At 40.0% G+C, this 13983-nt stretch overlaps 1 protein-coding gene across 2 annotated transcripts in view; it reads left to right on the top strand.

The window, feature by feature from the left end:
* The window catches only part of LOC149127964 (uncharacterized), a 58814-nt gene that overhangs the window by 29746 nt on the left and 15085 nt on the right, over positions 1 to 13983 (top strand). For both annotated transcript variants that reach the window (XM_089327383.1, XM_089327382.1), the window contains exon 2: positions 13698 to 13824. In XM_089327383.1, the coding sequence (XP_089183509.1) occupies positions 13701 to 13824 (124 nt within the window). In that variant the 5' untranslated portion in view covers positions 13698 to 13700. The remainder of the gene's footprint in view (positions 1 to 13697; positions 13825 to 13983) is intronic.

Raw genomic sequence — 13983 nt, 5'->3', positions numbered from 1 at the left:
CTATGCTGATCAAGTCACCATTTCTCATAGTGTCCATTTCACTTCAGGAGGTTTCCTTTTTGGTGTTCAGTCAGTTGTCACCGATCAGGGAGAACATATGGTATTTCTCCCTTTGGGACTGGCTTACTTCACTCAGAGTTGTTAGACTTCATATTGCACAATGTGTTTTCCCATCTGATAGTTCCTTCATACTTTATTTTTTTAATTCTTTATCCCAGAAAGGTTTATGTAGACAGTTTCTGAGAGGACTTAAACCATAAAATCATTACATTGAAAAAAACTGATCTCTCTGCCTAAGAAAAAATGGTGAAACAATCCATGGAGTGTCATCCAGTTGGAGGAGGTCCACACAGGAGTCCATTACTAGATGACAGCACTTTGTTAATCTCAGGAAAGCACTCCCCTTAGGGGGATTTGAGGAAGGCATCATCTGTAACTAGACAACCCATAGGCAGGTGTCAGACATGTCCTAGAAATAAAGCAGTGAAAGTGACTGGGTCTTTTCTTTGCCCATTTCTTTCATTTAGTCTTGGACACTCCCTTTAATATTTCATTGACCTAATGGAAACAAAGGCCAGTTGCCCCAACCTCAACTCATTGTCATCTTTTTCTCTGGATTCTCTCAGGTTGTCCTTGAATGTTTTACTCCGGAGCCTGAAAATCTTTTAGAAACACAGTTTTATTTTTACTTTTTTTTTATTTTTGACAGAGTGGACAGTGAGAGAGACAAAGAGAAAGGTCTTCCTTTTCCGTTGGTTCACCCCCTCAGTGGCTGCTGCAGCCAGCGCACTGTGGCCAGTGCACCGCACTGATCTGAAGCCAGGAGCCAGGTGCTTCTTCTCATCTCCCATGTGGGTGCAGGGCCCAAGGACCTGGGCCATCCTCCACTGCACTCCTGGGCCAGAGCAGAGAGCTGGACAGGAAGAGGAGTGACTGGGACAGAATCTGGCACCCCGACTGGGACTAGAACCCAGGGTGCTGGTGCTGCAGGTGGAGGATTAGCCTATTGAGCCACAGTGCCAGGCAGAAACACAGTTTAAAGCTATGTTTTACAGGCTTCAGTTAAACATGTTTCACTGGATGGTAATATGTGTATGCAGTATGTGTATCACATTGCTAGAGAGTGAGTCTGCCAGATAAAATTCAGGACACCCTAATACTGTGTGGCACATCATCAAGCCAAAAATTACATTGTTTAGCAGAAATTCAAATTTAGCTATGGGCTTCATCTTTCTAAATCTGAGCACTTTGCTCAAACTCCATATAAAAGCTTCTCAAATTAACATATCCCATAATTTCTTTATCCAGTCTACCGTTGATGGGCATTTAGGTTGGTTCCATTCTTTCCACTGGGATCTCACTCGCAGAGGTCTTTCATTTAGGTTTATTTTAGGCTTATTTCACTCAATATAATGTTTTCCAAATTCCTAACAGGGATCACTTTTCAGTTAAAATTTAAACACCTAAGAATAATTGTGTGTTAATTACAGAGTTCAACCAATGGTACTAGAACTAAAATGGATAAAGTATTACATTGTACATCAACCGTCAGGACAAGAGCTGATCAAGTCACTGTTTCTCAAAGTGTCCATTTCAATTCAACAAGTTTCCCCTTTGGTGCTCAGTTACTTGTCACCAATCAGGGAGAACATATGATATTTGTCCCTTTGGGACTGGCTTAATTCACTCAGCATGATGTTTTCCAAATTCCTCCATCTTGTTGCAAATGACTGGGTTTCATTGTTTTTGACTGCTGTATAGTATTCTATAGAGTACATGTCCCATAATTTCTTTATCCAGTCTACTGTTGATGGGCATTTGGATTGATTCCAGGTCTTAGCTATTGTGAAGTGATTTGCAGTAAACATTATGGTACAGACATCTTTATTATTTGCCAATTTAATTTCCTTTGAGTAAATTCCAAGGAGTGGGATGGCTGGGTTGTATGGTAGGGTTATATTCAGTATTCTGAGGAATCTCCAGACTGATTTCCATAGTGGCTTGACCAGTTTGCATTCCCACCAACAGTGGGTTAGTGTCCCTTTTTCCCCCCATCCTTGCCAGCATCTATTGTTGGTAGATTTCTGTATGTGAGCCATTCTAACTAGGGTGAGGTGAAACCTCATTGTTGTTTTGATTTGCATTTCCCTGATTGCTAGTGATCTTGAACATTTTTTCATGTGTCTGTTGGCCATTTTGATTTCCTCTTTTTAAAAAATGTCTATTTAGGTCTTTGGCCCATCTCTTGAGTGGATTGTTTTGTTTTGGAGATTCTTGATCTCTTTGTAGATTCTGGTTATCAACCCTTTATCTGTATCATAGTTTGCAAATATTTTTTCCCATTCTGTCAGTTGCTTCTTCACTCTCCTGACTGATTCTTTTGCAGTACAGGAACTTCTCAATTTGATGCAATCCCAAGTGTTAATTTTGGTTTTGACTGCCTGTGCCTCTGGGGTATTTTCCAAGAAGTCTTTGCCGGTGCCAATGTCTTGTAAGGTTTCTCCAATGTTCTCTAATAATTTGCTGGTGTTGGGTCATAGATTTAGGTCTTTAATCCATGTGAGTGGATTTTTGTGGAAGGTGTAAAGTAGGTGCCTTCCTTGAAGCTTCTGCATATGGAAATCCAATTTTCCCAGCACCATTTATTGAATAGACTGTCTTTGCTCCAGGGATTAGTTTTGGATCCTTGATCAAATATAAGTTGCCTATTGATGTTTGGATCTGGTGTTTCAATTTGTTCCATTGGTCTATCCATTTGTTTCTGTACCAGTACCATGCTGTTTTGATTACAACTGCCCTGTAGTATGTCCTGAAATCTGGTATTGTGATGCCTCTGGCTTTGTTTTTGTTGCACAAAGTTGCTTTAGTTATTCGAGGTCTCCTGTGTTTCCCTATGAATTTCAGCATCATTTTTTCTAGATCTGAGAAGAAGGTCTTTGGTATTTTGATTGGTATTGCATTGAATCTATAAATTGCTTTTGGGAGAATGGACATTTTGATGATATTGATTCTTCCAATCCATGAGCATGGAAGATTTTTCCTTTTTTTGGTATCCTCTTCTATTTCTTTCTTTAAGATTTTGTAATTCTCATCATAGAGATCGTTAACGTCCTTGGTTAAGTTTATTCCAAGGTATTTGATTGTTTTTGTAGCTATTGTGAATGGGATTGATCTTAGCAGTTCTTTCTCAGCGATGGCATTGCCTGTGTATACAAAGGCTGTTGATTTTTGTGCATTGATTTTATATCCTGCTACTTTGCCAAACTCTTCTATGAGTTCCAATAGTCTCTTAGTGGAGTTCTTTAGATCCCCTAGATAAAGAATCATATTGTCTGCAAAGAGGGATAGTTTGAATTCTTCCTTCCCAATTTGTATCCCTTTAATTTCTTTTTCTTGCCTGATGGCTCTGGCTAAAACTTCCAGAACTATATTGACTAGCAGTGGTGAGTGTGGGCATCCCTGTCTGGTACAAGATCTCAGTGGAAATGCTTCCAGCATTTCCCCATTCAATAGGATGCTGGGCATGGGTTTTTCATAAATTGCTTTGATTGTATTGAGGAATGTTCCTTTTATACCCAATTTGCTTATAGTTTTCACCATGAAATGGTGTTGTATTTTATCAAATGTTTTCTCTGCATCTATTGAAGTAATCATATGGTTTTTCTTCTGCAGTTTGTTAATGTGGTGTATCACATTGATTGATTTGTGAACATTGTACTGTCCCTGCATACCAGGGATAAATCCCACTTGGTCTGGGTGGATGATCTTTCTGATGTGTTGTTGCATTCTGTTAGCCAGAATTTTATTGAGGTTTTTTGCATCTATGTTCATCAGGGATTTTGGTCTGAATGTTCTTTCAATGCTCCATCTTTTTCCAGCTTAGGAATTCAAGTGATGCTGGCTTCATAGAAAGAATTTGGAAGGATTCCCTCTTCTTCGATTGTTCTGAATAGTTTGAGAAAAATTGGAGTTAATTCTTCTTTAAATGTCTGGTAGAATTCAGCAGTGAATCCATATGGTCCTGGGCTTTTCTTTCTTGGGAGAGCCTTTATTTCTATCTCAGTTATGGGTCTGTTTAGGTTTTCTATGTCTTCCTGGTTCAATTTAGGTAGTTTGCATGTGTCCAGGAATCTATCCATTTCTGACAGTTTTCCCTGTTTGCTGGCATACAAGTCCTTGTAGTAATTTCTGATGACTCTTTTTATTTCTTCGGTGTCTGCTCTTATGTTTCCTTTTTCATCTCTGATTTTATTGATTTGGGTCTTTTCTTTTTTAAGTTAGTTGGGCCAATGGGGTGTCAATTTTATTTATTTTTTCAAAAAAACCAGCTCTTTGTTTGGCTGATCTTTTGTAATTTTTTTTTTTATTCAATCCTGTTGATTTCTCTCTGATTTTAATTATTTCTCTTCTACTAGATTTGGGTCTGGTTTTTTGCAGTTTTTCTAGAATGTTGAGATGAATTGAAAGTTCATTTATTTGGTGCCTTTCCATTTCTTGATGTAGGCACCTATTGATATAAACTTTCCTCTTAACACTGTTTTGCTGTATCCCATAAGTTTTGATATGTTGTGTTGTTATCCTCATTTACTTCCAGAAAGTTTTTGATTTCTCTTTTGATTTCTTCTATGACCCAGTGTTCATTCAGGAGCATGTTGTTCAGTCTCCATGTGTTTGCATATGCTCTAGGGATTCCTGAGTTGCTAATTTCCACCTTCATTCCACTATGATCTGAGAAGCTGCATCATATGATTCTAATTCTTTTAAATTTGCTGAGACTTGCTTTATGGGCTAATATGTGGTCAGTCCTAGAGTAGGTTCCATGCACGGCTTAGAAGAATTTAAATTCTTTAAGTGTAGGATTGAAAGTTCTGTAGTATCTGTTAGATCCATTTGGGCCATAGTGTCAATTGAATCTGCTGTTTCCTTGTTGATCTTCTGTCGGGTTGATCTATTTCTGAAAGTGGAGTATTGAAGTCCCCCAATACTATTGTATTGGAGTCTATGTCTCCCTTTTAAGTCCCTTAACATATCTTTTAAATAAACCGGTGCCCTGTAATTAGGTGCATATACATTCATAACAGTTACGTCTTCCTGTTGAAATGTTCCCTTAATCATTATATAGTGCCCCTCTTTGTCTCTCTTAACAGTTTTTGTGTTAAAGTTTATTTTGTCTGATATTAGTATGGCTGCACCTGCTATTTTTTTGGTTTCTGTTGGCATGGAATACATTTTTCCAACGTTTTACTTTCAGTCTGTATGCATCTTTGTTGGAAAGGTGTGTTTCTTGTAGGCAGCAAATAGATGGGTTTTTTTCCTTAATCCATTCGACCAGTCTGTGTCTTTTAACTGGAGATTTGAGTCCATTAACATTCAATGTGACTATTAGTAAGTAGTAACTTTGCCCTGCCATTTTCCCAAAGATATTTCTAATATATGCTTTGAACTTCCTGTGATCTTTCACTGGGAGATTTTCTTCCTTTACCTTTTTTCATATTTATGGCTGTGTTTCTGTGTGTAACACATCTTTAAGCATCTTTTGCAGGGCCGGACGAGTGGTGACTAATTCTTTCAGTATCTGTTTGCTATGAAAGGTCTTTATTTCACCTTCATTCACAAATGAGAGCTTTGCATGAGATAATATTCTGGGCTGGCAGTTTTTCTCTCTTAGTACGTGGGCTATATCTTGCCATTCCCTCCTAACTTGTAGGGTTTCTGATGAGAAGTCAGCTGTGAGTCTGATTGGAGATCCTCTGAGAGTAATCTGACGTTTCTCTCTTGCACATTTTAGGATCTTTTGTTTATGTTTCACTTCAGTGAGTTTGATTACAACGTGTCATGTCAAGAATCTCTTTTGGTCATGTTTATTAGGGGTTCTATGAGCTTCCTGTACTAGGATTTTTCTGTCCTTCTCCAAATTCAGGAAGATTTCTGCTAGTATCTCACTAAAAAGGCCTTTCTCCCTCTCCATGCCTTCAGGAACTCCTAGAACCTGAATGTTGGTTTTTTTAATAGTATCCTGTAGATTCCCAACAATATTTTTTAGATTTCTAATTTCCTCTTCTTTTCTTTGGTTTCACTGTATGCTTTCCTGTGCTCTGTCTTCTAAGTCCAGTGTTCTCTCTTCTGCTTCACTGATTCTGTTTTTAAGGCTCTCAAATGCATTTGTCATTTGATCTATTAAATTCTTCATTTCATTTTGATTTCTCTTCACTATCACAATTTCATGTTCTACTAATTGCTTCATTTAATTTTGATTTTTCCTTAAGATTTCATTTTCATGAGAGAGAATTTCTACCCTGTCCAGTAAAGATTTCTGTAGTTCAAGAATTTGTTTTTGAGAACTTCTAAGTGTTCTTATCATATATTTTTGGAAATTGGTATCTTGCATTTCTTCTATCTCATCACTTTTATAATCTTGGCTTGGAGTGTCTTGTTCATTTGGGGGCATCATAATGTCTTCTTTGTTCTTGTTTCCTCAGTTTCTGCATTTGTTGCTTGGCATTATGGAGTTATTCCTTGTTTTTTTTTTTTTTTTTTTTGCGGTTGTGGTTTTTCTTGTTATACTATGACTCGATTAAGTGGACTGTCTGCTTTTGATGGATCCTTAGAGGCTTGTGATGGGTATGGCCAGAGAGCTCTGTTTGATTCTTCAGGGTTAAGGGTGACACGCCCTGGTGAGGTGTATTAAATTTTTTCTCTTTCTCTGTTTTTTTTTTTTTTTTTTTTTTTAAGACGGGAAGTAATTCCACACAGCTGAGTGGAATTGAAGGCAGTCAGTGTCTGAGCTCTGGCCCCTGTGGGTATAATATTCGTCTGCTCTGTCCCAAGAACCACACAAAATATCTGTGCAGTCCTCAGTGAAAGCTCCGATTCCCCTGAAGTCTTCCACCAGGTTGCCAAGGTTACCAAGTTTGCGGCGTCTCTCGAGAGTACTCTCATCTCAGGCACTCCATGAGTTCTCTCACACACCCTCAGTTTTTTTTTTTTTTCACAGTCACAGTTCATAAGCTCCCACACATCACTAGGTCCTAACCTCCTTTTATTTCTCCCACCAGAGTCAGGTTTTTCTACTTGTGTGAGGGTGGGTGCAGCCCTGAGGTGGCACAGCTCTTACATATGTCCAAAACGGTGCCTGCTCTTTGTCTTGCTCACCTTTGTAAGGTGAGTGGAGAGAGAGAATCATGTCCATACTGGTCCATTTCATCTCATCTCATCTCATCTCATCTCATCTCATCTCATCTCATCTCATCTCATCTCATCTCATCTCATCTCATTTCTCTCCTTTAGTTAGCCTGATGGACTTTCCCCCACAGGGCTTCAAGCCTCATTCCCTCTAGGCTCTTCCTGCAACTTCCCTGCCAGTGTCTTGGGCTACTGAGGTTTTGCCTCACCTCCCTTTCCAGCACTGGTGTGATGACTCGGCAGCTGGGGTCCTGAGCCATGGGCACCCGTGCCCTCCATGTAGGTCCACCATGACCCACTAGTTCTGGAAGAGTTTCTTCTGCAGTTTTTTCCCCTAACTCTTCCCTGAAACTACAGTATCTTCACTTTTATTAAACTATCTTTTCCTGGACTATCAGTGTTCTCCCTCCCTATTCCACCATCTTGGAGGACTCCTGCCCCCTGTATTCTAATAGTCCTTCCTGGTAGCTCAAGGAAGTTTTGCCAGGATCTCTGTAAAAAAGATGAAATAAATTGTATTTCAGGAGAAAAGTGCTTTGTGTAGTATCACATGATTTGTGAATACCCAGCACCTTAACTTCTGCCTAATGTTCTCTATCTTGCCACACTTAATTAAAAAACATTTATTTTTCAGATCCATTTCAGACATTGTCACCAGTTCAAATAGTACTGCTTTAGAAAACTTTCATGAGCATGTCTTCCCTTTTGCTACTAATGCTATGTTTGGAGTGTGTGACTTCAAAAAGCATATTATGAGGCTGGTGTTGTGGCACAGCGGGTTAATGCCCTGGCCTGAAGTGCCCACATCTCATATTGGCACGGGTTCAAGACTCAGCTGCTCCACTTCTGATCCAGCTCTCTGCTATGGCCTGGGAAAGCAGTAGAAGATGGCTCAAGTCCTTGGGTCCCTGCACCCATGTGGGAGACCTGGAAGCAGCTCCTGGGTCCTGGCTTTGGTTGGTGTACCTCCGGCCATTGCAGCCATTTGCAGAGTGAGCCATCAGATGGAAGATCTCTCTCTCTCTCTCTCTGCGTAAATTTGACTTTCACATAAATAAATACATCTTTAAAAAAAAGAAAAAGATATCATAAACATTTTCCCCCTTTCAGTAATTTCATCTTGAACAATATGCAGTATACATGCAGCTACAGAAAATTACTGTAAACATTTATCCTGCCTTCTGAGATAGTAAAATTATATTAAATTAGATTTCATATGATAATAAGCTTCTTAAAATATAAACCAAAAGAACACAATGACCATATATAAGCCAAAATGTGAAGAACAACCTTATGGTCTCCAGATAATTTATTTTTATGAATCCCAGGACTCTTTTTTTTTTTTTTTTTTTAAGCATCAGCAGCTTTTCTAAGGTCTAATTGATAGGCAAATATTGTGTTTATAGGAGCTTTTTTCTAAGTTTTTTAAAAAATTTATTTGAAAATATTGTATATAGAAGAGAGACCCAGAGAGAGCTTCCTTCTGCTTGTTCACATCACAGATGGCTGCATTGAGCAGGGCCAGGAAAGAATGAGGCCAGCAACCAAGATCTTCATCTGGATCTCCCACATTGGTAGCATTTGCCCAAGTATTTGGATCATCTTCCATTGCTTTTCTTAGGCCATCAGCAGGAAGCTAGATCAAAAGCAGAACAGCCAGAACATGAACCAGTGCTCATATGGGATGCTTGTATTGCAGACGGCAGGATTACTTGCTATGTGACAATGCTGGCCCTGTTTTATGGGAACTTCCAAATGAAATTTTGAAGTTGTATGCATTGTAGTTTGCACGTAATTCAACTTTCTGCCATAATTACTGATATATATCAGCATTTGATGTAGGACAAATCAGAAAACACAATGGCTTAACAAATAGCCGTTTGATTTGCAGTTCTGACTCTGTGTTATGGGCTGTACTCAGCTGGGCAGTTTCTATGATCAGTCCAGGAGCAGAAATGAGAGTTTAGCCATTTGAGGAACTGATTGAGGCTTCACTTCAGTGTCTGGGGTTTGTGGTGAATCTTGGCTACATATTATCTCTTTTTTTCTTTTTTTGACAGGCAGAGTTAGTGAGAGAGAGAAACAGGGAAATGTCTTCCTTCCATTGGTTCACCCCTGAAATGGCTGCTATGGCCAGCATGCTGTGCTGATCCAAAGCTAGGAGACAGGCACTTCCTCCTGGTCTCCCATGTGGGTGCAGGGCCCAAGAACTTGGGCCATCCTCCACTGCCTCCCCAGGCCACAGCCAAGAGCTGGACTGGAATAGGAGCAACTGGGTCAGAACTGGCACCCCATCTGGGACTGTCACCTGGAATACCAGTGCTGTGGGCAGAGGATTAGCCTAGTGAGCCATGGCACCAGCCTACATACTATCTCTTCAACAGGCAGGCCCCAGGGTTTTTCAGAAGATAACTGTCAGAAAAAGAAAATCTGAGAAGGCAAATACTTTACCAATTGTCTATTTCTGGGGCTGGTTCTGTGACATAGCAGGTAAAGATACTGCCTGCAGTGCCAGCATCTCATATGGGTGTCAGTTTGTGACTCGGCTGCTCCACTTCTGATCCAGTTCTTTGCTACAGCCTGGGAAAACAGTAGAAGATGGCCCAAGTCCTTTGGTCCCTGCTCCCTTGTGAGAGACCTGAAAGAAGTTCCTGGTTCATATCTTTGGATCTACACAGCTCCTGCCATTGCAGCCATCTGGGGAGTGAACCTGCAGTTCAAAGACCTCTGTTTCTCCCTCCTTCTCTCTCTCTCTCTCTCTCTTCTCTGCCTCTCCTTCTCTCTTTGTGTAACTCTTTCATATAAATAAATATTTTAACAAATTGTCTATTTCTATCACATTTACTGGTATCTCATGGGGTAAATCAATTGAAATGGTGAAATTCAGGGTCTTTTTAAAAAAGATTTATTTATTTATTTGAAAGAGTTACACACAGAGAGGGAGAGGCAGAGAAAGAGAAAGAGCTCTTCCATCTGCTGGTTCACTCCCCGGTTGGCTGCAATGGCCAGAGTTTGCCAATCCAAAGCCAGGATCCAGGAGCTTCTTTTGGGTCTTACACATGGGTACAGGGGCCCAAGGACTTGGGCCATCTTCTACTGCTTTCCCAGGCCATAGCAGAAAGCTGGTCCACAAGTGGGGCAGCTGGGAATCAAACCAGTGCCTATATAGGATGCCAGTCTGCAGGTGGCAGTTTTACCCTCTAGGCCACAGTGCCACCCCCAATCCAGGGTTTTGTGAAGGGATGAATACAGGGAAAGGTGCTACTTGGAATCATTACTGGTAAAGTGCACTGCATTAAATATACATTATGTGTATTTGTTAACTTTCTTTAGTATAAACTTTAACAACATAATGTTTATCTCTGATAACCTTATTCATTTGAACACTCAACTTTTCTTTTTACTTTCACATTATTATTTTACAAAATTTGTAGATAATGCTTTCGTTAAACCAATGATAACTTCTGTTTAATCTCTGCCACTTAATATAGGTGGGTGCATTTTCCTTTGTATTTTTATTTTTACAGGTTTATTCCTCCACAGTGAAGCTGATGTTTTCTTGGTTAATGTATTTATTATTATTTATTCATTATATTATATCCTTTTTTCCCACTGTTCAGTGCAGAAGGAAACCAGAGTTGTTTTTTTTTTTTTTTTTTTTTTTTAAGATTTCATTTATTTATTGAAAGAGTTGCAGAGAGAGAAAGTCTTCTATCTGCTGGCTCACCCTCCAAATTACTGCAAAGGCCAGAGCTCAGCCGATCCAAAGCCAAGACCCAAGAGCTTCTGGGTCTCCCATGCAGGTGCAGTGGCCCAAGGACTTGGACCATGTTCCACTGCTTTCTCAGGACATAGCAGAAAGCTAGATTGTATGTTGAGCAGGCAGGACTCGAACCAGAACCCATATGGAATGCTGGCACTGAAGGCAGCAGCTTTACCCATTATGCCACAGTGTTGGCCTCCTGAGTTTTCTTTGAACTCCTGCCATTCACCTTCTCTCCCAGGTATGATTCTGGGTCCTCCACATGTTTCTAAGAGGAAAGAAAATTAATATATCACCTATAAGTGTTTTTTTTTTTTTTAATTATTCCCCAGCTTGTCAGTACTCATTTTAGGTGTTTAATGCTAGTTTATTTATTTATTTTTTTAGATTTTTTATTTATTTGAACGTCAGAGTTACAGAGAGGCAGAGGGGGAGAGGGAGAGAGGGTCTTCCATCTGCTGGTTCACTCCCCAGTTTTCCACAATGGCCGGAGTTGCACTGGTCCAAAGCTAGAAGTGAAGAGCTTCTTCTGGGTCTCCCACATGGGTTCAGGGGCCCAAGGATTTAGGCCATCTTCTACTGAATTCCCAGGCCATAGCAGAGAGCTGGATTGGAAGTGAAGCCACTGGGACTTGAACTGGCACAAATATGGGATGCCAACACTGACGGCAGTGGCTTTACCTGCTAGCCACAGTGCCAGTCCCAGTATACTAGTTAATTAAAATGGAAAATATGGGGCCAGCTCTGTGGCTCAGTGGGTTAATGCCCTGGTCTAAAGCATCGACATGCCATATAGGCACTGGTTTGAGACCCGGCTGCTCCACTTCTGCTCCAGCTCTCTACTATGGCCTGGGAAAGCAGTGGAAGATGGCCCAGGTCCTTGGGCCCCTGAACCCACGTGGGAGACCCAGAAGAAGCTCCTGGTTCCTGGCTTCAGATTGGTGCAGTTCCAGACATTGTAGCCAATGGGGACTGAACCAGCAGATGGAAGACCTCTCTCTCTGCCTCTCCTCTTTCTGTGTAACTGACTTTCAAATAAATAAATAAATCTTTATAAAATTTTAAAATAGAAAAATAAACATAAAATTTGTTCTCACAGAATATACAGAAATGAATTATGAATTTGGCATGATTATGAAATATTACTGTCATCTATAATAATGCAATTTGGTATCTTGTCTTTCTGTTGCTATAGCAAAATATATATCTGTTACATGAATTGAGTTGAAACTAAGCACAATATGCTACATTTTTGGAGTCATGTCTGAAACAGTGTACACACAGATGATGTACTGAACAGTGTTTTAGTGCTACCTATGAAGTCAACACTTAGCATTTTGCAAGAGGAAGAGTTACCTAGTGCTGGAACACAAATCAGTTAAATTTGTTTTCAAATTGTTAGAGTAATGGAGTTCTTAATACCTTTGAGAAGTTGAATTGGATTCTGGAATAGGATAAGGAATGTGTGGAGAAAAGAATCTACTGGAGGCTCATTTATTTTTTTTAAGATTATTTATTTGAAAGGTGGACTTGCAGAGATTGAGAGAGACAGGGAGACAAAAGGATATATCTTCTATCTACTGTTCATTCCCCAAGTGCCCACAATGGCTGGGACTGGGCCAGGCCAAAGCCAGGAGCCTGGGACTCCATGGGTCTCCCACATTGGTGGAAGGGTCCAAATACTCAGGCCATTTTCACTGCTCTTTCAATCAGATTAGCAGGGAACTAGATTGGAAGTGGAGCAGCAAGGAGTCAAGTCCTCTGTTTACATGGGATGCCAGCATTGATGGTGGAGGCTTAGCCTGCTGGATCACAATTCTGGTGACTATTGCAGGTTCTGAAACAAATCTCTAAGCATTTTTCTCAGTGAGTCACAAATGCAGATTGTACGGCAGACATTCCCAGGTTCTCTTTTTGGGAAAATAATTCCATTGCTTTCACTTTAATTATGTATAATGTTATTTCAAATGTTTATCAGTGGAATAATCATAGAAAAGGGCAAATCTAATTTGTATTCTTTGTCTTACCAGTATTTTTTCTCTTACTTAAAAATATTTATTAGCTTCATAGAGAAAATAGTTGATGGATTGAGAGATAGAGAGCTTTGACACATTAATTCACTTCCTAGATAACCATACCAAACAGAGGTGGGGCAGGACTGAAGCCAGGATTGAGGAATGGAATCTAGCCCTCCTTCATTGGTGACATCACCATTGCTTCGCCAGGCTTGCATTATCTGGGAGCTAGAAACTAGAGCTGGCATTGGAAATCATAGACACTCTGAAGTGGCATCATAAACAACACTAAGCTGAATGTCTGCCCTGTCTTTTAATACATTTTTTCTCTGACATATTGGAAATGATATGCATGGTGTTTTCCTGGAAATTGTTTTCTGTTCATTCCTATCATAGTTTCACTGATGGTTTCTTGCCTTTTTTCTCAATGCTTCTACATACTTCTCCTTAACACTGCCCATTCAAGAGTCAGTATTGCCCCTCTTCTAGCCTGCTGTGCAATTCCCCTTGAATGATGTGGCCTTTGTGATTTGAACCTCCTGTTTCCCTCCAGCTTGGGCATTTCTCACTGCCTGTAGATCATGGGTTTGACTCTGTTGAATGCTCTGCATGGCTTTCTAAACACTCAACAAATCTAATGTGAAACCATATCCTTTCCTTTTTCCTTCATATCCATACATGACTGTCAGTGTTTGTTTTGTGACAGAGTTAATATGTTAATATGTGTAATGTTACAGGTGATGATAGCATTTGAAGACCTGGCTGTGTACTTTAGCTGGGAGGAATGGCAGAACATGAACAATGCTCAGAAAACCCTGTACAGAGATGTGATGCTGGAGACCTACAGCAGCCTCTTCTCCTTGGGTGAGTAACACTCATCACATGCCCAGTGATAACATTTTCTTGCTATTTGACAAGCAAGGGAACACTTTATAATGTTTAATATTGGGCAGGATTAGAATTTGAGTCTACGAATAATCTGAATATCTACCATCTAACAAAAGATTCAAATTGAAACATTTG

Source organism: Oryctolagus cuniculus, chromosome 2 (assembly GCF_051225735.1).
Source record: "Oryctolagus cuniculus isolate XC-2025 breed Fujian yellow rabbit chromosome 2, ASM5122573v1, whole genome shotgun sequence".
Classification (NCBI taxonomy): Eukaryota; Metazoa; Chordata; class Mammalia; order Lagomorpha; family Leporidae; genus Oryctolagus; species Oryctolagus cuniculus.
Note: the sequence above shows the minus strand (reverse complement) of the source record. Positions and strands in the feature narration are given on the sequence as shown.